Source organism: Macrobrachium nipponense, chromosome 3 (genome assembly GCF_015104395.2).
Source record: "Macrobrachium nipponense isolate FS-2020 chromosome 3, ASM1510439v2, whole genome shotgun sequence".
Lineage (NCBI taxonomy): Eukaryota > Metazoa > Arthropoda > Malacostraca > Decapoda > Palaemonidae > Macrobrachium > Macrobrachium nipponense.
The window spans coordinates 122,665,992-122,691,943 of NC_087202.1; the positions used below are offsets into that span (position 1 = coordinate 122,665,992).

The 25,952-nt window shown below is 40.3% G+C and overlaps 2 protein-coding genes across 2 annotated transcripts in view; both read right to left on the minus strand.

The window, feature by feature from the left end:
- The window catches only part of LOC135222488 (MYND-type zinc finger-containing chromatin reader ZMYND8-like), a 46,398-nt gene extending 32,414 nt beyond the window's left edge, over positions 1–13,984 (minus strand). Inside the window, 5 exon segments of the mRNA XM_064260570.1 lie at positions 11,606–11,989; positions 11,991–13,023; positions 13,105–13,342; positions 13,492–13,720; positions 13,820–13,984. Coding sequence (XP_064116640.1) covers positions 11,606–11,989; positions 11,991–13,023; positions 13,105–13,342; positions 13,492–13,720; positions 13,820–13,984 — 2,049 coding nt within the window.
- Positions 13,981–24,981, minus strand: LOC135222489 (glutamic acid-rich protein-like). Its single transcript, XM_064260571.1, has 4 exons — positions 24,930–24,981; positions 23,189–23,218; positions 22,956–22,991; positions 13,981–15,065 (listed from the first exon to the last, which is right to left on the minus strand). The coding sequence occupies exons 1-4, from the start codon at positions 24,979–24,981 to the stop codon at positions 13,981–13,983; spliced, it is 1,203 nt and encodes a 400-aa protein (XP_064116641.1).
- Between the last annotated feature and the right edge of the window lie 971 nt (positions 24,982–25,952).

Below are 25,952 nucleotides of genomic sequence, written 5' to 3' on the forward strand. Positions count from 1 at the left end.
GGGTGCAGCGAAAAAGGCCGAGAATCGGTCTGTGACGTCATCACGCCTGCCATCTCAGAGTGTGACGTATGTTGTGACGTCATCGCTCTCGTAGGGAGAGACTGAGAGGTTTCTGCTGGTAACCGCACGTTTGCTGCCAAATTACCTCCCACGTTCTGCATCGCTGTAAATACTGAGTGGGATGGAGAAGCAGCGGCATTAATTCCCATAAATTGCAAGCCCGGGGGATGAGGAACATTCAGCGCTGCCGGACCCTGCTGGAACCGTGACGTCATATAATGCGCAAGCAGACCATCCAAGGTTGGTACACCTGGTAGGCCTAGCGCTGACCACGTACCATCTAACCTATGCGCTTGCGTAGCAGGAGCCTGGAACAAAGATGGCGGATCTCCCCCTCTACTTGCTGGGAACAAAGGAGAGTGCAAATTATTCATAAAATTACCCAAGGCCCCTCCTGACGTTTCCGATACAGAACCGCTAGGAGAAACCGAAGGGGTATGAGACAATTCAAAAGCAGGTGGAGAAACATATGAAGCAGCCTGGTTTATTACCGATACAAAAGAAGCCGGTAAGGTTTGGTCATCCAAAGATGGCGTCACCCCTTTCTTTTGTATTGGCTTTTCCCATAGAACTTCTTCCACTGTTCCACCGACCAACCGCGACAAACAGAACACGGATTAGAAACCGTACATACGTTTTCCCTGCACCTACTACACGTTGGATGAGGATCCGTCGACACCGAGGTTAGGAACCTAGAACAAGGGAAGCCACTGACTCCTGGGCATTTCCTTTGTCTCCTCTTCGAAGCGGTAGACGATCCCGATGTTGAGGCAAAATTCTCCATCATACCACGTATACACTCTTACCACACACTGATCACACTTGGAGAAGAAAGAATGAAAAATAAAAATGAAACGGATAAAGAACGGGCAAACTGAAAAAACCGGCTTTAAATGAGATAGACAGTAACACGTCTTATCTTAAAGGCGGTAGGAAAATAACTGATGGGTCACAGGCCTAGCCGTGGGCATTCTGGGTATAAACATGCCCCGTGACCTGTATAGATGCCATTAGTCCCTGGATCTCACAAGTGTAATGTTAATTTCTACCGGTTTCCAGCTTGGCGCTAGTAAATCCTAATGTTAAGACCGAAGGTTTGTTTCGTGTATGAACAACATAACTTTAGCCGAATTGGAAGTCTGACCTAGTCAAGTCTACAATGTTCCCTATCCACCCCCTGCATATTGGCAGGGGGCGCGTACCAGATTTTTTATAACTAACAAACCTGAGGTCTTAACATTAGGATTATACTAGCGCCAAGTTGGAAACCGGTAGAACTTGTGTGATCCAGGGACTATTGGCATCTGTACCAGGTCACGAGGTATTGTAGTTCCCAGAATGCCCCTGGCGTCCCGTGACCTATCAGTTACTATTCCAACCCAGTTTAGACTGTCAGAGGGATGGTTCCAGGTGGGCCTTATATGTTAAGACCTCAGATTTTGTTTAGTTATGAAAAATACAAATCGAATAAAATTCTTGTCTGTTATATACGAAAAAAACAAACCGGTTCGGTCTTAACATTAGGATAGACTTACTTATTGGTGGGAGGTAAGCCTATAACTAACTGGGAGTTTGCAACCTTTATCCATTTCCGAAGTTCCATGTTGGCCAGTTGCATTTCACGCTCAGCTACCAATCTGGTGGTCTGAAGTTCGATTCTCGGCTCAGCCAACACGGTACCAGAGGAATTTATTTCTGGTGACAGAAATTCATTCCTCAATACAATGTGGTTCGGATCCCACAATAAGCTGTAGGTCCCGTTGCTAGGTAACCAATTGGTTCCTAGTCATGTAAGAATATATCTAAGCCTTCGGGCCAGCCCTAGGAGAGCTGTTAATCAGCTCAGTGGTCTGGTTAAACTAAGATATACTCATCCATTTCCGAATAGATGTATTCTAAGACAATGGACCTCTGAACCAAAGATATATGAGAAACTATTGGTTTCCCTCTCTGGGTGTTTCATACAATGCCATAGCTTATTGCATTACGGAAAGTTGAGAGCTATCAGTTCTCATAAGCAACTCCAGTCCTTGTACATAGATCTATTATCACCCCTCTCTTACTATTACTGAGAGGAGTGTGTTGCTACTAAAAAGTGTCCTATGCTCTAGATTATCAGGTGAGGGAGACAGCCATACTGTAATATGGCTGTCTCCCTCACCTGTATCTAGTCTGTTCCAGCTCATAATGGCACTCTCCCTCTTACTGCCCATAGGTAAAGGAGTAGCTAGAAAAAGTGGTAAAGAAGGAAGACCAGTTATCTCATTCATTCTACTTTCTTATCTTCATCTTAGACTACACTCTAACTGACCTGCCAGGGGTACTGGATGAGCTACACTACTTGTTGGGCAGCCACCATTGGACCCAAGGAAAGTGTCCAAGGATCTATGGGCAACATCTTTTAAATAAAAAGAAGTGAAAGAAAGTTGTTTGGTATTGCCAAACACCATTTCAAATTTCTCTCTACAGACATATTTTTTGTGAATGCCAAAGAAGCATCCAGCTCCAGCCCTTAATGTCATGAGCTCTAGCTCTCTCCAGACTATTTGACCCTCTGCCTCCTGTCATGTACTCATTCCTGATCATTTCTCTCAACCAAAACGATATTGTATTCCAGGACACTTCCTTCTTGTTCCGTCCTGTACTCACAAAAAGCCTTCAGCATCCCGGCCTGAGATGCCGCGTTCTTCTTAAGTATGCTTGTAGTACTCTTACAGGGCACAACAGCATTTCTTCAGGATCATTATCCACAAATTCTTCCAGAGAAGGTACCGAAAAGGAGTCAAATCTGCCACCCACTACTGATGGGTTTTTAGTTTTGGCTACGAATTCTGGGATAAATTCGAAGACCATAGACTTTCAACCTCTCGAATGCTTCACCAGATATGACAGACCATGCAGCTCTCCTACCCTTTTGGTTGAGGCTAGAGCCAATAGGAAGACTGCCTTCAGGGTCAAGCTTCTATCTGTGGACTGTCAAATGGCTCGTATGGGCGTTTTGTAAGGCTAATCAGTACCATGGTTAAATCCCAATCTGGGGCTTTTAGTTCCTTCGGGGAACAGGACTGCTCAGAACTCTTTATTAATATAGCCATTTCCCATGAAGAAGTAATGTCCAAACCTTCCATTCGCAGAACCAAAGCTAGAGCAGCCCTGTATCTCTTTACAGCAGATACTGACTTTATGTCTTTCTGTTCTGATATAACAAAGTCCCCTAACTGTTGAATAGTGGTTCTGAGTGGAGACAAGTTCCCTCTATGACACCAATCACAGTACACGGACCATTTTCCTTGGTACACAACTCCCAATGACCTGATATTTCTTGCCATCTGTGTTGCTGCTTTCTGAGAAAAACCTCTCGCTCGTAGGATTCGCGGATTCACACATTCACGGATTTCTCAGGAACGTTTCCCCACATTATTCGCAGGAAATTCGCATATTAGCAGTATTTTTTTATGGGAAATATCCACACGTTCCTGGTTTTTTTTATCAATTTCATCATAAATGCACTTTTTGTGATAAAATTATTAAAAAACCAAGTATAAAAATTTTCAGTGGGTTTTTCTTGAGTTTTAACTAACAAAATAGGCTGTTTTCAGCATTTTTATAGGGGGTTCCAACTATTCGCGGGTTTTAACTATTCACGAGGAGAGTCTGGTACGCATCCCCTGTGAACTGGTACGCATCCCCTGTGAATACGGAGGGACCACTGTACTTCACAGTCTCCACACGTGAAGTGATAGGGACTGCACCGACTGGTGGTACCTCTCCACATGTGGTTGACACAGTAGGTTGTTCAATGGAGGTAACTCTCTTGACACATCTATTAGAAGTTCCAACAGGTCTAGAAACCATTCTGTCTTCGGCCACAATGGGGCTACTAGTCATCTTGAGGTTCTGAGACCGCATCACCTTGTTCAGAACCTGACGGATTAGGCAAAAGGGAGGGAATGTGTCGACATCCAGATTGTCCCATGGGTGTTGTAGGGCATCTTCTGCTGCTGCCTTTGCGTCCGGGACTACTGAACAATACACTTCTAACTTTTTGTTGTACCTGGTTGAGAATAGGTCTATGATTAGCCTTTCCCACAAGATGAACATTCTGTCCACTACCTGCTGATGCAAGGACCACTCTGTTCCCAGAATCTGGTCCCTGTGGCTCAATTTGTCGACAACTATGTTTCTCTTTCCTGGAATATATCTGGCCCTGATGTCTACTAAGTTCTCTACAGCCCACTGATGAAGTTGAACTGCTGGAGTTCTCTGTCCTTGCGATTCCATTTCCCCGAAATCATCAGCTCCTCCATGTGCACTCCCCAACCTTCGAGTGACGTATCCGAGAACAGCAGGAGATCTGGAGAGGGTTGGTGAAGGGGAATTCCCACTGTCAGATTTTTGTCCTGCAACCACCACTGTAGGTCTTTCCTAACCTCTGTCTACAAGGAAATTTGCTCGTATGGGTGATGTCTACAGTTGTGACCAAAACTCCTTCATCCTCCATTGTAATGATCGAATTACATCCTCTGAATCAACAAGGAAATTAGTGGATGAGACAATGTTTTTCAGATTGTTCCAATTTGGTTTAAAAGCAATTGCATACTTGACAAATTTGAGTGCCAATGTGTGGACTAATATCCTATTGATGATTAAGCTACACTATTGATTTGTATTCCCTATTAGAAATTCGAAATGGGGATATCTTAGAGTCGCAATTGCTGTTGCCAAAGGGTATACTAGAGCTGCTATAGAGATAAAAGAAGAATGGACACTAACAACAGATTAGTCCAGCAGGCAGTTAAGAAAGCATCTGGAAGCCAGGCTAATTCTAATGAGGTAAGGCAACATCAACAATTACCTCAAAAGAGACCAGTGAGACATAATACCTATAATAGATCAACAAGACTGACCCTCTTCCCCAAAGAAGAAGTTAGCTCATTGGCCCTTTCACAATAGACCCAACAGAAGAAGGGGTATTAGGGGCAGGGGGAGAGGTTTGAGATGATAGGAGGTCACCTCACACCAGTCAGCACCAGTGGGAGAGATGCTGGCAAATCATTGAAAGTGAGGCAGGAATTTGGAGCGGAGCAGTGGGTGGTGGATGTTCTCGGAGTCAGATATCTGATTCCATTCAATGTGACCCCACCCCTGACAGAACAACCATTACCACACCTCTCCTATGCTCAGGAATCTCAGAAATCTCTTATTCTGCAAGAGGAAGTGAAGATGATGATGGAGAAGGGAGCTGAAGAACAAGTATCACTTCCGTCAAGGGGGTTTTACAGCCGTATTTTCCTTGTTCCCAAAGCCAATGGAGATTGGAGGACAGTTATAGATCTTTCAACATTGAATCTGTTTATAAGGAAACCCAGATTCAAATTGGAGACCCCAAAGACAGTTCTAGCTGTAGTCAGTCAGGGACAAGGATTTTATGCTGACAATAGACTTGAAGGACGCATACTTTCAGATCCCAATCCATCAGTCTTCCAGGAAATTTCTCCGCTTCAGTGTTGTGGAGAAAGTTTTCAATTCAGAGTCCTGTGCTTTGGATTGACGTCTCCCCAAGTTTTTACAAGGGTATTCACTCTCGTGTTGACATGGGCGCATGCTGAGGGGATCAGGCTAATAAGATACCTAGACGGCTGGCTGGTGATAGAAAAGTCCAGAGAAAAATTACCTCGAGACAGGGACACCCTTCTGCAGTTTTATCACAGCCTAGGCATTGTGATAAATCAGAAGTCAAGTTTGGATCCCAGTCAGAGGCTGGTGTATCTGGGTATGATTATAGACACAGTAATAGCCAGTGTTCCTAGCAGACCAGAGGGTAGAGAAATGCAAACAAGTGGTGAATGCCTTTCTAGGAAAACAAGCACAGCCAGCAAAACAGTGGCAAGTAGTTCTGGGGATACTAAGTTCCTTGGAGAAGCTGATCCCATGGAGAAGCTGATGCCACATGGGAGACTACTCCTTCGAGTAATTTTTGCTACTGCTGTTGACCAAAGGTCTAACCAAGAAGCAGTCTTAAAGATAGAAGTTGTTGCTTCCAATGTAGCAGCCTCTTGACAAGTCATCGACAGGCATTCCATCTTAACTTGATCCAAGGTTAATCCAGGTTTTAACCTTACTACATCTGGGTTGATTTGTCTTGATAGTAATGGAACCTTAGGTGTCGCATATTTCCTTCCACATAATATTTCCTATGTCTTAGTAATGGTGGGGGAATGAACTTAAATGATCTATTTGATCTTAATGAATCATCCCTATTTGATCTTAATGAATCATCCCTTCCAGCAATCCGTGCATTGACATGCTGTAAAACAGACTCCGCACGACTTGAGCAAGGTAATTTATACGACACCTTCGTATCCTTTCTCAGTTCTAATAGCATGTCGATTCCCAGAGGAAGTATACTGGCAGACGTCTCCAGCCTCCTTGAAAGACTATTGAATTGGCGAATCAAGTCAACCACTTCCGCATACAAAGCCAGAAACTCCTGGTTTTCCCCTTCCTCCAATTCCAACATATTCTGTTCGGCTACAGGAGAAGTTAGTTCACCCCTATCCTCTGCCAAACGTTCGGGTGCGTCATGGCCATCTGACCCTACAACCGCAGCATCTTTGATCTCTGACGGCCGACGTTAGCTCGATCTTGAATAGCCATTAGGAGAATGTGACCGCCTAACTGCTTCTATGCACGCGGATCTACAGCGAGAACTATGTCTATTCCTCCAAGATGATGGTTCTCGCGAAACCTAACTACTAATCTCCTCTCTATCTCCATTAATATTATCCAAGGTCATTGGACTTTATCTCCATTAATATTATCCAAGGTCATTGGACTATCATCTCTGACAGCTGCTGCGGAAGCTGACCTTGATCTATCATCGAGGCGAACAGCGCCTTCCATCGGTGTATCAGGAGAGGTTACCAACTCTTTATTATTTGACCTTTTAATGGGAGCTTTTTCATCCATCCTTCTTATTTTAAAAGGTTTTGCAAGAGAAACTGGTATACGTTCTCTGTTCTTCATCGAATGATGCCCATTCATTGTTGATTTCCCCAGTGGCAGTGGGGTCTCTACTAACCACTTTGTCCTCACTGTTGGCATCTCTGCTGTGGCTGCCATTCCAGTGGCCGTCTACGCTTTCGTCTGTTCAGACACATGTAAATGACGGCGGTCATTATCGTTAACTTTACTAGCCACTGCCTTCTTCACTTTGTTGCTGACAGGGATGTGACAGTCCTGGCTTGAAGATGAAGAAGAATTTAATCTTCTCCTCTTGGTACGAGGACCAGCTAAAGTCCCTTATCCTCCAACGCTTGACCGGTACATGCAGTGACGTCATCAAGTTTTGCGGATACGTTGAACTAGAAGAAGAAGACGATTCACATCTTTTCTTCTTGTCTTTCTTATCTATTTTGTCCTCTAAAGCTTGTAATTTCTTCATGACTGTGTGTAGTGATGAGTCTGAAAGCGTATTCGTCTCCGGTGGCAACAAGGGAGCGAGAGAAGCAGTAGGCTGTGACACCATGGCGGCAGCCATGCCCATGTGTGATGTCGGTTGTGATGTCACCACGCTGAAGGGAGAGACTGAGGGGCTACTGCTGGTATCCCTGTGTGTGCTGCAAAATTGTTTCCCAAGTTCTGCATCGCCGGAAACATCGATGTTGTTGTCACTGCTGTAGCACTTGCTCCCATAAATTGCAGGCCAGGGGGATGTGGAACATTCATAGTCAGCAGGCCTGGGAGGAAGCGTGACACCACATAGTGTAATAGCAACCCCTCCAAGGTTGGTACGCCTGATAGGCCTAACCCCAACCACATTCCTTCCATCCTCTGCGCATCAGGGGCTAAATTCTGGGACAAAGATGGCGATGCTCCCCCTCTCCCTGTCGGGAATGACGGAGTGTAATTATGCATAAAATAACCCAAAACCCCTCCTGGAGTTTCCGATAACAAATTGTTAAGAAGAAATAGAAGGGGTATGGGAAACATCAAAACCAGATGGCGAAATATACGGAGCAGTCTGATGTATCACCAATACAAAAGAAGCTGAAGACGCTTGGTCATCCAAAGATGGTGGTGTCTCCTTTCTTTTGTACTGGCCTTTCCCATAAAACTTCATCCATTGTTCCACCGACCAACCATGTCAAACTGAACAAGGATTAGTAATAGTACATACGTTTTCTCTGCACCTACTACACGTTGGATGAGGATCCGTAGACACAGATGTTAAAAATCTTGAACAAGGAAATCTACTCACTCCAGGGCATTTCCTTTGTTTCTTGCGAGATCCCGAAGAAAGTTCCCTTGGTGAAGCTAAATTCTCCATATCTCACAACATATACACACCTAGCAGATCACACCCACACTGAGATTACCCAGAGAAAGAAAAAAGAAAATACGAATGAAATGGGCAAACTAAACCGACTTTAAACAGATAGAAAGTAATCACGTCCTATCTTAAAGGCAGTAGGAGAGTAACTGATAGGTCACGGGACGCCTGGGACATTATGGGAACAAAAATACCTCGTGGCCTGGTACAGATGCCAATAGTCCCTGGAACACAAGTTTTTTTATTAATTCTTCCAGTTTCCAGCTTGATGCTAGAATTATTCTAATGTTAAGACCAAAGGTTTGTTTCGATTATGAACAACTGCCTATTTTGTTAGGTAAAACTGAAGAAAAACCAACTAAAATTGTTTATACCTGGATTTTTTAATAGTTTTCTCACAAAAAGTGCATTTTATGATGAAACTGACAAAAAAAACTGGAATTTGTGGGTATTTCTCATAGGAAAATACTGCAAATACGTGATTTTCCCGCAAACAATGGGCGTATGTGTTCCAGAGAGAAATCCGCAAATACGTGAGTCCGTGAATCCAGAGTCTGCGAATATGGGGGGTTCACTGTATAAGCCCCGAGAAGTCCCCCTAGGAGGAGGCAGAAGCTTCCTTGACAAAAGCAGTACTTCGACATGGAAATACTGGTAGGACGGAGGCTGAAGGTAGCTTTACCTTGTTCACTCTTCTCTGCAAGCCATCCTTCAACCCTTTATAAGGCCTTCTTAGCCGAAGAAGAGTACCAATTTAGATAGTCTCGAGTGACCTGACGTATGGGGTTCCACAGGTGCTGTTGGCATGAAAAAATTTGGAAATATTGCCAGCAGAAACCTCAACAATGAGGCATAGGCTGTAAGAGTACCTACTTCCTATTCTTCGTCAGGAAATCGGAGACACTGCTCAAGCCCAAATACTGGAAGTCACTTGTATACGCCGAGACAGCTGTTGTGCGGTAGCCAGCGAGTACTTTGGCACCAAAGAGGCCACAAGTACACCCGGGCGCCAAAGAAGGCATGTCTTCTATCTGAAGTTCCTGTGGCACTTCATGTATGAGCGCCACTGGATTCTCTGTTCCTAAAGGCAGATAAACTTCCAAAGGAAACTCCGACACTGCATGCTCTGGAGACTGTTTTCATTCCCTACAAGACGACTTCTTGACTGAAGAAGAAGCACCCTTACAGGAAGTCTGGAGCCAGGGGATGGTCTTCTAGTGATTGTTTATCCAACAAGGAGTCCTCAGGGCTATCCCAGTGATTAAATGACGGTTGCTCCCTAGTCTTCTTACAAGCCTTTGAAGATGATACAAATCAGCAGGTCACCTTTTAGGAACATTGTAAATTGTAGGTTTGTGGGAGAATTACTTGTCTAGAAGCAGGCGAAGTATCTTAAAAGACCAGTTCAGACGGGAAGAGGTTTTCTTTAAAATAACTGCATAAAAAGACGATCTCATCTTGGAACAGAAACCAATCAGAAGTTAATGTTAGAGCCCTGTGGAGGATAGTAAAAACAGAATTAATTTTAGTTAAAAGACCAAAAATTATAAAAATTTGACCCTAAGCCTCTAAACACTCTCTTCCTAAAAATCGTGGTGTTTTAAGACGAAATAATATTTTTAACACCACGATTTTCTGGAAAAGAACGTTTGCGGGCTTAGGGTCAAATTTTATAGTTTTTGTTCTTTCAACTTTAAAATTAATTTTGTTTTTACTCTCCTCCACAGGGCTCTAATGATAACTTCTGATTGGTTTCTTTTCCAAGATGAGATCGCCTTTTTATGCAAATATTTAAAAAAATTGCTTCCCGTCTGAACTGGTCTTTAAGATACATCGCCTGCTTCTAGACAAGTACTTCTTCCTCAAACCTACAATTTACAATGTTCCTAAATTGAATTTTTATGCTAAGTTTCCATTTTTATTTCATGACACTTTTAGAAAAACCTTCTCATAACATATCCAAAATAAGTTTGGAGCTATTAAGGTTCACTTGATACCCATTAATCCCATTACCATTGGATCATTATTTAAGTTCAAAGACCATTTCATTTGTGCCCTTATAGGTATGTCCTCAGGGTGTGTGTATAACTATACATGTCCTAAATGTAATTTAGGAACTTTTATTGAATCCACCAGGAGGCTTCTGAAGACACTCATCATGGAGTAAGCTATAGGACAGGCAGCAAAATTGCAAACCCAGAGTTTTCTAATAATAGAAATCACTCTAGAATATGTAAAACTTCGATTGAAAATGGATTTTCAGTTTTAGGGCAAGCACCCAACAGCCATGAATTGACAATTTTAGAATCGTCGATGATCAAACGACTCGTCCCCTTGGTGAACAGCCAAAACTTTGCTGGCACACTGTACCTCTCTTTAGTTTTTTATTTTTCTCTCCAGTCTTGACATAGCCACTGAATAGGTTGGTCCAGCTCTGCTTAACCTTTAATTTAAAAAAAAAATCTATTTTGTTTTGCGTTTTTCCAAGTTGTCCTTTTAGTCGTTTGTTTTGATACTTTAAATTTGTAATCATTGTGCAATTTTCATGTTTAAATTTAAATTCATAGTCTTCTTGTAATTTATATTATCTATTTTGTACAGCCCTCAAAAATTAGCAAGTCTTTATATCCTCCTCTTCATTGATATATTTATTCCTTTGAGAATTTGATATTTCCTGAATTCAAGCAAATGACAACCTTGAGATTTTGATGACAGCAAATGATGTTCTCTACAGATAACTTATCATTTTGACTATTTATTTTTGATGCTTTACCACTTCTGTACATAGAAAAAAAATGACTAGTACAGCATTCTTCAAAATAACATCATGACCAACATTAAACCACGAAAAATGAATTTATGGGAAGCAGTGATGTACCAATATTCTACAGATATTTAATCTTGGCTTATTTTGGACAATGTACAGAGCTTGTTTTCCTTTTATTGCCTTTCTTGAAAATGTTTTCTTAAAAATATTTTCCATGCCAAAGATCTTTATGCTAGTCAACAAATATTTTCCATGCCAAAGATCTTTCTGCTACACTCAACATAAATATTTTCCACGACAAAGATCTTTATGCTACACTCAACACAAGAGTTTGGAAGCATGTGTTAAGTAGTTCTGTGGGCCATATTTACACCATGGTCAGAACTAAATTCGTCCAAATATGCTATAACTAAAAAAGATTTTAAATTAAGTGTTTTATAACTCACCTGGCATGGGTAGTCACAATAGGAAGTGTTCCAACAACAGAAGAAGAGTGCTTCCTTCCCACAATTTGCACACCACTGTTTCTTTTTAGTCTCTTCCACTGCTCTTTGTCGTTCTGCTTCCATCTGCCGTTTGACCTCAGCCAACCTCTCGACCATCTGACGCTCCATCTGCCTCCTGACTTCAACAAGCTGCTGTTCCATTTGTCTCTTCACTTCCTCCACTGCTCTTTGCTTTTCAGCCTCAAGGTTAGCCCTCATTTCTACCAGCATGACGTCTGCATTGTGTCGCACTTCTGCTAGTTCTTGCTGATGTCTCCAACTGGTACGCTCTAATTCCAACTGGAGTGCAGCAAGCCGGGCTTCAGGAGTACCAGTTTTCCTAACAAAGACCTCCATTAAGAACATCCTCTAAAGTGGCTCTCATGACTTCAGCTAATTTCTGTGAATGTTTGTGAAGCTGCGTTGCAAGAGGCCCTGCTTCTGGAGGTAAATGTCTCGTAGGAGGCATTCCTGGAAGCCGATTAGGGAACATCAAGCCAGGTCCTGGGCCAGGTGCTGACATCATTCTCAACCCAGGACTAGTTATGATAGGTGCACGATTATTTGCTATTCCTAAAACCTGATTACTAGCAGATGGTGGAACGAACACACCTCTAGACGAAGCACTATTAGAGGGGGATGACTGAGGATGGGACAGTGGGGGAGGAGGTGGAATTCCTCCTGCATTACCAGTATGAGGCGAGTTGCTAGATGAAGCAGATGAAACTCTTGGCGGATTATTTGGCTGACCAGATGATGATGAGTTTTCATGATGATTTTGAGCATTAACTGATGGAGAACTCCTAGGAGCATTTTGCCCAGAGGGTGTGGGTGAATTACGATTTGGATTAGGCGAAGCAGATGGAGCAATAGTAGTCTTAACTCGATGCCGCTCAGTGACACCAGTTACAGCTATAATAGAAATGGAAGGACTCAGACGTGTAGTATCAACACCAGATGGCATTTTAACTTTTTCCTTTTCCTTGTCTTTTTCCTTCTCTCTATCCTTTTCCTTCTCTTTCTCTTTCTCTTTATCCCTATCTTTGTCCAATGCCTTTGTCACACTAACACTACATCCTAATGCAGATATTTGCTGTTCCATATTTTTATTACTACTAGAAGACTTTGTAACACGAGACTCGCTCTCCTCATTCCTGACAGAATGGTCACTTTCATCTTTTTTGGAATCACTGCTATCTGATTTTGTTTGGCCTCTGGCCAAAGACAAGCCGATGCTACTCTCCAGTCGTGACTCAAGCTCGGACGACTTCTCTAATTTTGTTATTGCTATAGTTCCCATATTCTTCATTAACTGAACAGCGTCATAGAGAGTGTTCCTGGAAGGTTCCTCTTCCTGCTGTTTACCACGTTTCCTTTGTCTTTTTGGAAAGTACTACCCTTTACTTTCGCTCTCAGTTTCCATGCTCTCATTTTCTTTGTCTTCATTATCTTTTCTAGACAAAGCTTCATCAACTTCCATTTTCTCTTCACTTTGCTTAGATTGTGCGGAACTCTTTTTGTCACTATCTTTCACAGTAATGGATATGCCCATCTTACTGGCAAATTCCCTTTTAATTCTCTCAAGTTCATTTTCATTACTATTACTCCCACTGTCTCTTTCACTTACTACTGCCTTTTCACTTTCTCTACCATCCAAACATTTGCCTTTACCACTCACACTCTCATCCTTATTGCTTTCTGGTTGAGTGACATTTTTTAACACGTTCGCCCTTTCCTTATCACAGTCACCATCATCACTGTCAGCCTTATCATCTGCAGTCTGGTTTCATCGTCACTTTCATCCTGGCCGCTCAACGCCTCGGCATCGCGAGGTTTATCGCTCGCACGACCGGCATCACAATCGGTGGTCTCTGATGTTTCGTTGATATTCTTTAAACTGTCTGTTTCCGGCAGCTTTTCCCTTTCGGCATCCCCATCTTTTTCATTACTTACACTACTACTTTCACTTAAACTATCGGTATTCTTATCTTTAATTTCTGCTTGATCACTACTTTTCACCTCCAATTCATTACTGCCCTTATTCTCTACTTTGTGTGAAAAACTATCGTCTCCCAACTTTGATAAAGTACGTCTATCACTAGCTTCTATTAAAGATTTGCTATTGGATGTGTCAACTATCTTTTAATAACTATTCCAGGGTGGGTATCCAGTCACTTTTTCCACTAATGTTCTAGTTTGCAAGTCCCTGTCACTACTGCTCTTAATGTCCTGCTTTGTATCTTTTTCACACATTTCACTTTCACTTCTGGAGTCTTTGGAGCTCTTTTCCTTTTCTGGTCCATCCACACTCTTTGGCTGCTTCCCTCTCTTTCCGTTCATGACCTGTTTGGTTTGTTTGACAAAAATCTGTCATCACCTTGTAAGGTTTTATCACAGTGACTACTAGTACTACTATTACTAATGTCCTCTTTATGACAAGCAATGGCTACATCACTTTCACTAATATCTTTTTCCTTCTCCAATTCACCTTCATCTTTCTTTAGTTTGGTCTCACTTGATAATAAGCTGTCTTTTAATCCCAGCTTCAATATATTTTCCTCTTCCTTCTCCTCCTCACTCTCACTTTCATTTCCCTTCATTGTTTGACCTTCTTGTTCTTCTTCTTTATCATCTTCATCTTGCGCATCTTCTCCTTCAGTAGTACTCAACTGTAGTCTGCCTAGCTCTTCATCTTCCTCTTCTTCCTCTTCATCCTCATCATCATCATCAGCAGGCATAGTTACTTCTTCCTCCTCATCATTATCATTATCATCATCATCATCATCATCATGATTATGATTATCCCCATCATCCTCCTCTGCTTCGTCGCAATCACCATCCTCCTCCTCCTCCTCTTTCATTTCTTTGGGGGACTCAGCTTCTTTCATTTGTTCATTTTCTTTTTTCTCCTCCAGCTCTGCCTCATCCTCCAACTCTGCCTCAGTCTTCTCAGATTTCGATTCTGCATCATTGAGCAATGGTCTTGTTCTTATCAGTTTTGGCTTTTTGGATATTTGGGGGACTTTCTCCACAGTCAAAGGTCGACCATTTATAAGACTGTAGGCATCTTCTTCCTCATCATAGTTTCCTGTAGGGTAGCCTTCACACTCCATTTCATCATCAGAGTCCTCCTTTAGATCTTGACACTCTGGTTTGGCTAAATGTTCCGTTTTCACTTCTAACTTCACTTCAGCTTTACCTTCTTGAGCTTTAGGTTTGGAGTAACTATGGTCTTCAATTTCTTCTGATTTTACAAAAGGAGTATCGTCGGTTCTTTCGTCATCATCTTGCACCGAGGACTGACTTGGAAATTCCGCCTCCGTTTCTGTCTCCTGAGTAGCTGATGATGTTCCTGATTCCCTTTTTCTTCTTCTGGTGGATGCACCACTATCAGTTGATGCAACTGAAGATGTTTCATCATCTGAAAAACAGAAACCTAAATATTAGATTTAGAATCAATACCCCTGTGCAAAATATGTTTTATAATCAACAAAAATATAATTTTTTCCTACAAACCCATTAATAATAAGATAGCCTTACGCATTGTAAACAGCTTGCGGTACCCAGTTTGAAAAATCGTTGTGGCTAAAATACCACAATGCATGCTTAGCTTGTGACCCACTGGTTTGGGTGGGAAGAACAAAAGTAGTATTCTTCAATATCAAACTTTCTGCCAAAAAGTATGGGGAAAAGAGGAGGGAACTAGAAGTCTAAGATTCATGATTGTACAAAAACAGGTTTCATTGTAAAACCATAGTTTATTCATCTGATTCCATTAAGTATAAAATAGTTTGAACAGTATGAAAGACAAAAAAGAAGAACCGTAGAGAGTAGGTAAGCTTAGGTCAAATCATCTTATCCCTTGCATGACAAGCAGTAGGGTAATAATAAAATGACACATTTTTAAATCAATTTGTGTTTTTCTCAACTAACAAACCTTTGGTCTTAACATAAAGGGAAAATTCTCTAATGTCAGCTGGAGTCAGGTTAAAAAAAAAAAAAGTTGCAAGGAATTGGTGGCAGTGGGAGATGGCCAAGATGGCAGTGAGGAGGAGGAAGAACCAACTTCTCATACCCCAGCCTCCATAAGTAATGGATAAGCATTGGAAGACACAATTCCAAGGACAAGCACTCACCAAGCAAATGAGGAATAAAGGTGGGTACCCCCAGATAACCTGCCGCCAGGTGTGCACGAACCTGAGGGATGAGATCACGAAGCAGAAAAGGAAGACTGACCTTGATTCCTCCCAAGTCAGTCGACAAAATCCACCGTGAAAATCGATCCTAACAAGTAAATGCAAGTACAATCTAGCATATGTTTTTTAAAAATCCCAAATGTCCGTTCCCTGACTTGCAAAGTGCTCCAGATTATACTAAAGGGCCTGATCTTGAGATTCAAGATGCTTTCTTGTAAAACCTCCACATACAGGCAGTTCCCCGTTATCGACGGGGGTTTTGTTTCTATAAGGAGGAGGAAGGTAGAAGAATTATTACTGGAGGGTTGGAAGGGAATGAATCTGAGGGAAATTAAGAACACAATGAAGAAATTACATTTACAGTTTGGTTAACGGAAGTGGAGATAAAATATGAAAGCTAACAGAGGAAGCACAATGGAGTAATGGGTTAAACAAAAAAGAAAAAGAGGAAATAAGAAAGTTACTAACGAAACGGATTGAAAATTGTGAGGTTTATAAAAGATACAAAACAAATCTTGCCAAACCAGTAGTAGGCTTTTAATGAAGTTGTAGCAATGGATGTGGGAGAGATAAAAGAGAGAAAGTTCTTGGTAATAGTGGATATGGCAACGAGGTATTGTCAGGCCTGTTGGATAAAAGATAAGAAACCAGAAACTATAATAATAAAGACACTTTTTGAGTGCTGGTTTGCTATATTTGGAGCGCCCTCCAAAATATTGTCAGACAATGGGGGGAGAATTTCAAAATGAAAAAGTAAGGAGGATGGCAGAAAGATGGAATATTAAAGTATTAGCCACAGCATCGGAATCTCCATGGAGCAACCGGATTATGTGAAAAGACTGTAGGCATGATCAAGGGAAGTGTAAGAAAGATGATGGGAGGAGGAGGAAGTAGATGGTCCATAGCATTGAAATGGGTAGGAATGCTAGATACTGCTTAATGAATAATGGAGGTTTCTCTCCCAACCAATTAGCATTTGGAAAAAACCCTTCACTGTCTAACCTAATGAGAGAAGAAAGTTCAAGTCCTGCAAGCAGAGAAAAAGGGATGGAATAGGGTGTAATGGACAAGTGACGGCAACTTGAATGCCAATGCACAGGCCAAGAAGGTCGTTTTATCAAAAAGGAGTCATGTATAAAAGCAATAATAATAGTCATTACACAAAACCATCAGAGTAACAAAATTAAATTTGAAAGAACGCAAGTGGCGTAGGAGATGAGGTATTCTATAAGAGGGAAAAAGTGATGAAATGAAAGGAGAGGACCTGCTCAGATAGTGGGAGTATCGGGGAAAACAATAATGGTCACACATGGGGATTCTTTGAGAGAAGTAGCTAGGATACATGTGACTAAGATTCAACAACGATCACCAGATACAGAAGAGATATCCGCTAGAATAGATAAATCCCATGGTGTGCAAGGTAGATCAGACGGCCCAAATGAAGGGAATGTAGATTGGCAAGAAGGAGAGGAGATAATAGTAGGTGGGAGAAGGAATGCAGACACAGAAGAGGCTACAGAAAGAGATGTGGTAGAGGAAACAGTGGAAGATACCAGGGAAAGTGGGTCACAGAAGGAGAGTTAATGGAAGAGATACCAGGACAAGTAGAAGAATGGACTATATTAGGTCTTGCAGGAAAAAGATCAAGCCAAGCATGGGCTGATTCGTACAATGTACAGTAAGTTCCAGAAGTGAAGCGACAAATCTCAGAATTGATCGTACTTCTTTAGAAACTTGTGGGGTTGCCAGTTAGTATATTTTCTCCAATTATTGTCATCCTATTTATCTGATAACACGTATCAGTAATTAACTGTATAAGAGCAGAAAGTATTTCCCCAGTGAATGATCAATGTTAGTTCAATAATTGTTTATTAAAAGAAAAAAGAAAAGAAAAAGAATTTCCCCAAAGAAACATCTGCCGCTCTCAAAGTGTGATATCAAGTGTTCACCATAGAGTGGCAGCAGGAACTGAGTGCATAAGCATTGGCCTAATATTTGTAAATTATCTTTCTGCTTTTATAGCGTTATATCGAAAGTTATTATGATTTCTTTTGATGACGCACAGAGAAGTTTAGCATCTGATTAAATGAAATATAAATAAGACAAGTTGGCGTAAAAAAAAAAAAAATAAAAAAAAACGAAATCCAAGTAGCGCATATAACTTGGTTATATGCGCTTGGTTATATGGTTAGGCCTATTTCAAGAATCAAGGAAATATATTTTCCAGCTTGTTAGTTAATAATTTCATCAAATTTCTCAATTGTGCAAATTTTTGCATGTGGAATTGCGTTCAGGGTCGCACCAAACAAGTATTTTCGCAGGTTCCGCCTTTTTTTTTTTTTTTTCAGTGCATAAGTGAGACTATTCTTGTCCATACGATCCGGAGTGTGAATATGCTTTGGCGAGCATTATTTTAATTCGAGTATCTCCGGTTATGCTCTCTCTCTCTCTCTCTCTCTCTTCTCTCTCTCTCTCTCTCTCTCTCTCTCTCTCTCTCAGGACCTTTATATCTAGTCAGGAATAACCAGAGGTCTGTTTTAAGAATCGAGCGCTAGGCCTATTGTTCATGCTCGGGTGCTTCTTTATATATTATATATATATATATATATATATATATATATATATATATATATATATATATATATATATATATATATATATATATATATACACCCAAAAAACTCATAAATTTCTGTTATACAATAATGCTTGATTGGATCGAACTGATTACTGGTTGCCCGTGGAAATATGAATTTGGGTGATATCACTCTTTTATGATACGCCCACCTACGCAAATTCAGTCTTAAATTTCACGGTTGGGATATGATTCGAAGATTTGAGGTAAAAGGTTGAAGTGAAAAAGGAGTTAGTATTGTGGGTAGAGGTAGAGGGGGGGGGGGGGGGGGAGGGGTGGTTGAAGTCTGTCTGTCTCTCCCTACTTAACCAGGTGGTGATATTTACGGTGTTCTGGTTGCTTGCGAACCGTTCTTTCTTATTTTTTGTATAGCGAGTCTGTTTCCCAGGCTATGCAAGACTGGTCCTGGTATCGGTCCTGAAGGTTCTCTCTTTGCTTAAATAACAGACAGTGGCCCTGCATTGTAAGCCTTGCAATGCCCGGAACTAGGCCTAGTCACCTGAAGGTAGCCGCAGCAGTTAGAGCCTTTCTCGAAGATGGTGTTTTATGCTCGGTCCTAGAAGCTAGAATCAGAACTATCAACCACACCCAACTTCTCTATTGAATCTAGGTGCATTCATGGTTGATTATGTTTAATGTCGCGGAGATTTTCCCTTCACATTCTATTGATACTTGCATGGTTTTATGCATCTTCGCTAAAATAATTGATAATACACTATAATATTAAATATTTGTTTCCACATTGCTCGAAATATACATTGGTAATGTTGGTAATCCTGTATTGAACGAGAATTTCAAATTGTTTCGTTTCTATAGTTTGGAGTAATTGCTATCCTTTAAAATAATTACTATTACCGTACCGTAATTTTTTCTTATGATTGTTATAAATATCATAGATTTTATATTTGTGCATCATATGTTAGCTTTATTTTGCTTGATAGAGCTTTCACTGTAGAAAAAAGAATATTTTTCAGCTACGAGTTGTAGTTGCCAGTTAGTGAATTTCGAACGAAATTCTCTGAAATTTGTCGCTTCAGTTTTGGAACTTACTGTACAAGACTCACAGTCAGGGGACAAAGGGTGGGTTAACTTGTGGGATTATAGTCAGGTAGAAAAAATTGAAGATAAGAGGTGGTATTGCTGGGATTTGAAAATAGAAGCATAATGGAAGCTAAAGAAAAAGAACTTCAAAGTTGGAGAGATAACCAGGTATATGAGGAGGTAAATGATGTTGGACAAAAAGCTATATCTACAAGATGGATAGTAACTGAAAAGATAAAAGGGGGGGAAAGGATATGTAAAGCAAGATTGGTAGCTAAAGGATTTGAAGAGATGGCAGAGTGGGAAAAGGACGCTCCCACATGCAATGCTGAAATTTTTAAATTGTCTGACCATAATAAAGGTGAAAAATTGTAATTGATATACATTGGATGTCAAAACTGCATATTTACAAGGTGAGGAGATACAAAGAGAAGTGTATTTAAAGCCACCTGGGGAAGATGGTTGGAGGGGATTATGGGAGTTGAATAAAACCGTATATGGGCTCAAGGACGCAGCAAAAGCATGTATTGTAAAGTGGTGAAGGAGCTAAAAGGTGAGAGAAGTAGACTGGAGCCTAAAACATTCTTTTGGAAAAAGGACAATAAATTGAATGGCATTTTGTGTACACACGTAGATGACTTTTGCTACGAGGAACTGAAGGATTCTTAAAGGAAATGATTGGGAAATTGAAAGGGAAACTGCAAGTAGGAGAACAAGAGAGTAAAAGGTTCAAGTATATAGGAATAGTAATAGAGCAGAAGGAGAATAGATTTTCCCTTAATCAGTGGCAGTATATAAATTCTATAAAAGAACCAGAGGCTAGAAGATATACGGGTAATAGAGTGCTAGAACAAAAGGAGTTAACTGAGTAAAGATCAGTGGTAGGGAAGCTGAATTGGGTATCACTACATACCATGCCAGAAATATCATATGATGTTAGCGAATTAAGTAAAGCATTTAAAGAAGGAACAACTCAGGATATGAAGAAGCTTATTAAAATTGTGAGAAAAACTAAGAGCATGATGGGCGAAGTTACATTAAGTGAGATGGAAGAAGAGAAGATTTATTGGGAAGCCTATGCAGACGCTTCATTTGGAATCATAGAAGATGGCTATACTCAACTGGGTTATATTTCCTTGACAGATGGGAAGAAGATAGTCCCATATGGTGGAAGTCTAGGAAATCCAGGAGCGGGGCAAAATCCACCATTGAGGCCAAAGCCCTGAGTGTTGGGGAAGCTATAGAAGGATTGATATATTTTAAGCATTTGTGGGACGAGGTAGTAGGAGGGAGAAATTTAGAAGCTTTGGATAACACTGATAGTAAAACACTAATGACCGTCATCAAATCGAGCACTGGTTTAAGTAGCAAGAGATTAAAAATAGATATTGCAGCAATATGGGAAACCATAGAATCGGGGGAAATGAAGGAGGTGAGATGGATAAAAGGAAAGGAGCAAGTGGCTGATGTATTTACTAAAGCAGGAGTTTCAGGGGAATGTATTAGAAATTATATAGAGGGAAAGAGTTGGAGGATAAAGGAAATTAAGAGGGGACTAGGTTAGGAAACAGTCAGAGGGGAGGGAGAAAGAGATAAGTGTGATTATATGGTGTATAATTGTTAATGGTATTTTATGCATTGTTGAAATATGGTGGGTGTCTTATATATGGACAGCATATGGTTGATTCTAGGTGTCTGTTGGTGTATTTGTGTTGTGACGTCATAGACAAGATGGCGGCGGCGTCGGTGGGAGGTAAACAATAACACGGTGGAGTAGGAGACACATGCCAGCCAGGCATGAGAAGCCTTGCTTACTAGAATGGGTTGGAGACAGCTATACAAGTCATACCTCTGACTGGATGACTGACAGCTCATATGCAAGAAATTGCTGGAGATCTCTCATGGGGTCCAAGAGTATTCTTAGGCTGGCCATTTTGCAGTGAATTTTGCAAATACCCTGAAGCAGTTGAGAACACATCATCCATAACATACACATGAGCCAATGAGTACAAAGGAGCTGACAGATATGCAGGAATAATAGGATGCCAAGGGATTACCGAGTAAATAGGACAAATCAAGTATGCAAATACAATCAGGAGTTCTGCCTATTGGCAAGATCACAGAGGAGAGGGATGGTGGCACACAAGTAAGTGGGAGCAAGGGCAGGAGCTGTGCCTATTGGCGAGTTCACAGAAGGGAGAATTGGCTACCACTCAACAGTTGTTTGTGAACAGTGGTAGGCACACACACATATGCAGTGTTTTTGAAGTAGAAAACTGCCTGACAATGATCAACTCATTCATGAAAGAATCCATTAAACTGAAAAACTGAACAAGTGGAGAGAAATCTTGAAAGGGAAGAGATAAGAGTGAGAGAAGTAAACATGGAGATAAAAAGAGAAGGTGATGAGGAGACCTGGTGTCCTCATCCAAGGGTGAAAGGAAGATCATCTGGAGGAGAGATCCATGGGGACAAGTGTCGTCAGTGAGAAGACTAAAAACAAATTTCTCAAAAGTTTAGCACTCAAAACTTAATAATTGTAGTTGTGGTGTAACAACATGAGAATGGGAAGGCTGCAGAAGCAGATGAACAATAATCATACCTTTGCCACCGGCTGTAAAGGGATCACAGACCAACTTTCAGCCTACACATCTTACACATGTCTACTGAGGAAAAATGTTGACCCCTATAGGATGGGCACTGCAAATGCAAGCTCTAGTCCAAGGACAACATATATGTGCTAAAGGACTTACTATAATTGCCCACACAAGTACACTGGAATATGATTAATGTAAAATAAATCCCTGTACAACAGCACAACAGATATTACATTTATCACAAAATACTACAAAATCTCTTAATATTTGGCAAGCAATATGCAGTGATGAACAGCTGCAGCAGAAATGGAGATTTGAAGCTAACCATTAATGTGCATAGATGAAAACAGCAAAATATTTACCAAACAAACAAATCGCAATTTACACAGCATCCATGCTAACCTACAGCAAACATTAAGCAAATCAACCAAACATCAAATACTGATGGGTTTATACTTAAAAACTGAAAAACATAAATATTGAATATTCATAGCAATACAACAATATAATGTTGCCACCAACCACAATGCAAAAAGATGTTAATCTGCATAACCCATCAGGGTGAGGTAAATGAATAGCCAAATATATGTGAATGTAAAATAATCACTGGCACATCACAGTATAATGAGAAAAAGTGATTATCCCAGGAAGTCAAGCAGCACAACCAGTGGGGTATGAGATGGGCACATATAAGCAATGGGGTTGCCCCCTTGCAAGATCTTTCAAGTTGGGGAGACTAAAGCAATTCCCATGAAGTATGGCTATTGTATGATTAACAAGTTTTAAAAGTAAAAACTATGTGTCATGAGTATATCAGAAAACATGAGGCATACCTGACTGACCAGAAAGTCTGGAGAGTGCTCTGGCTGAGCCGAACCCTCAAAGGAACTGGTCCTTTATAATTTTGGCAGCATAATCTTAATCTGATCCTGGTCAAGTGGGTTGAACTGGACGCTGATGAGGAGCATACTTGAATTTACCAAATCTCTCTCTCAGTTTGGTAATATGATCATTTACCTATGGAAATAAAAGGTAAAAGGAGATATTTTATGGATTGCATTTAAAAGAAACTCACAATCTAAAACATTTTCCTTAGCAAAATGCCCTAAAATCCAAACGTTATATGTAATCAAGACAAATCACATCATTAGCCTCTATTGTTGAGACTACAATGTATAACATATAAGAAGTCCATTACTCAATCATTTACTTCATAATTTTGTCTTTTAACTTAACAAATTTTTAGGCTGTCAACCGTAGCATTTTATCACTTTTGGCCAATCAGCACTTACAACAATGAAAAGAAGTTGGAGCCACTGGACACCAAATAAAGGAGATGAAGTACACAGAAATAAATACATAGAGAAGTTGGATAACAAGACTGAAGAAAGGAAGCAAGAATGGAGGTAAAAGTAAAAGGCTAAATCATGGTTGCAGCTAGGGACCAAAGGGATACTGCACACACCCTTCAGTAATGCCTACAGAGCACCTCATGAGGTGCACTGACAGCACTACCCTCTACTGGGATGTACTAATTTAATGAATACTCTTATCACAACTTTCATTGAATCTAGACATAAAATAAATTGATAAACCCTAGAGATAAGCATACAAAATAGTGAATAGGCTACGAGATCAATGGGGACATTGCGCCCAGTGGATATGCATTTTTTTTAATTGATTGATTGATTGATTGATTAGGAAATTTAGGTCTTGAGGACCAAGCACTGGAGCCCATCAGGATTATTCAATGCCACAATGAAAATGAAATATATAAATTATGAAGAAATGAATGATAATATGGACGTAAGAAATGAAGATGATGATATATAAAACCAATAAAAAATTTTTAATAAAATTTTATATCTGAAAATATATACTTTATACAATAAAAATTACTAAAATCTTTACTAAATATACTGAAATCATGATGACTTTAAATTAATAATCCTAGGAATAAGTTCTATGTCAGAAATTAACCGGTTTTCAGGTGGTGATAAGTTATTTATCCTAATGTTAAGACCGAGGTTTGTTTCATATATGAACAAAGTGCTTTTAATTAATAAAAACCAAACAAAACAAAAGAATATTAGTCCTTTTACCCATATGAACTAGCGCTCTGAAATGCTTTCCCTAGAAGAGCAATAAATCCTTAAACACAAGTGTAACCCGAGCCCAATGCAGATACAGTGTGCAAACAGATTGGAGATGTGTGTCTCCACTGGGCCATGTGTTCTGTGTATCCATGAGGCCCCTCTATGGAAATGAATTTTTTGTATTGAACTTTCCTTACAGATTATAAATGCAAGTTAAACAACAGTTTTAATATAAGACAAACAATATATCGAAAATCTGCATAAATCTCTTTCCTGTTCTTCAGCAGGAGGTTGCCAGAGCTACAAGGGTCACAGTTGGCAACAGAGAAAATTTGAATTTAAATTTTTACACTATAGGGCCCCAATCGCTTCACAGCGCTGGCATATCTCCGTTCACGTAGTAACACGTGTGATTATGGATACCCTTTTCTTCTACTAAAGACCTTGGCCTATTATAATTCTCTTTGTTATTTCCTGGCTTTGTTTTTCTCCTTGTAAAAAACAACAGAGTTTGGGGTCAACTCTTCTTTTTGAAAATGTTGTGATCATAAAAGAAGATGAGTGAGCATAAATTACATGAAATTTAAATGTTAACTACCACCAGGTGACTCTTCCTTTTAAGATGTAAATTCATAATTTTGGACTGGTTTTTTTTTTTTACCCTCGTTTTCAGCGATTGTCATCGCTTTAAAAGTAGTTTTGTTCTTTTTTTTTGTTTACTTGCCTGTTCAAGGTTGTTCAATGATGACACAAATGCAATTTCAAGCTCCATCTCGGGTTATTTCCTTGGAGAATTGTCTATAAACATTATAGTAACTTCCTTTACTTAAAAGATGATACTTCGTTTTGGGAAATAGACATCCAATGTTCCTTTGTTGACCTATGTATAGGTCCTTTAATGGAATGGGTTCATCCAAGGTTACTGGGCCCAAATATCTAATTGCTTCTTCCTAACCATCGCCTTTTAGGGTAAACACAGATGTGGCAGAATGAAAGAAAGTGCTGTCGCACTGTCTTCATTAACATTTTCATATCCTATTTCTAATAACATTATTATCATGAAACTCAGATTACTTATAACGAGAAGTGTTTCTTAAATAAAACTTTCTTCAAACATAATCTAAAGGGAGTCTTCGACAGCCTTATTTGCACAATGAGAAAAGTACATTTGGCATCGCTCTTTTGCCCTCCCGAGACCCTGCTTTGAACAACTACGCTGAGGAGACTTTGGTATTAAATCTCCAATACTGTTGGTCCTAAATCAGTAAGTCCATTACACAATCCTTTATCCCTTTGGGCAAGATGTTTCAGTTTTGTGAATTTTTCAGATTTCGGAACTGTGGGGTCAGTAGCACAATAAACATCATTACTCCAGCAAAAACATAAAGTAAGATATTTCTGCCATTTCCATCTCAAAGTAAAGTAAAGTGAACAATCATTCAAAATTAAATAAAATTCCAGTCTCCTCTAAAACACTCAAACCACTCCTTTTTGATGGATTAACTCTGAACCACCTCTCTTCCACTTTGCCTACGCCAACCTTGTCCTTACAGGTACCAAAATCGAAGAAACAACTGGACGAGAGAGAAAGATTAACTGTCACCATTTAACCACAAGGGTCGTAGCTGAAGGACAGACAACCCTGCCATCTGCTAAGATGTTTAGTTGAACTTTCTCCAAAGGGATAAGGGCTTCCACAGGGAAGACGGTCATAGACAATTCCCAAATGCCAGTGACCACAAG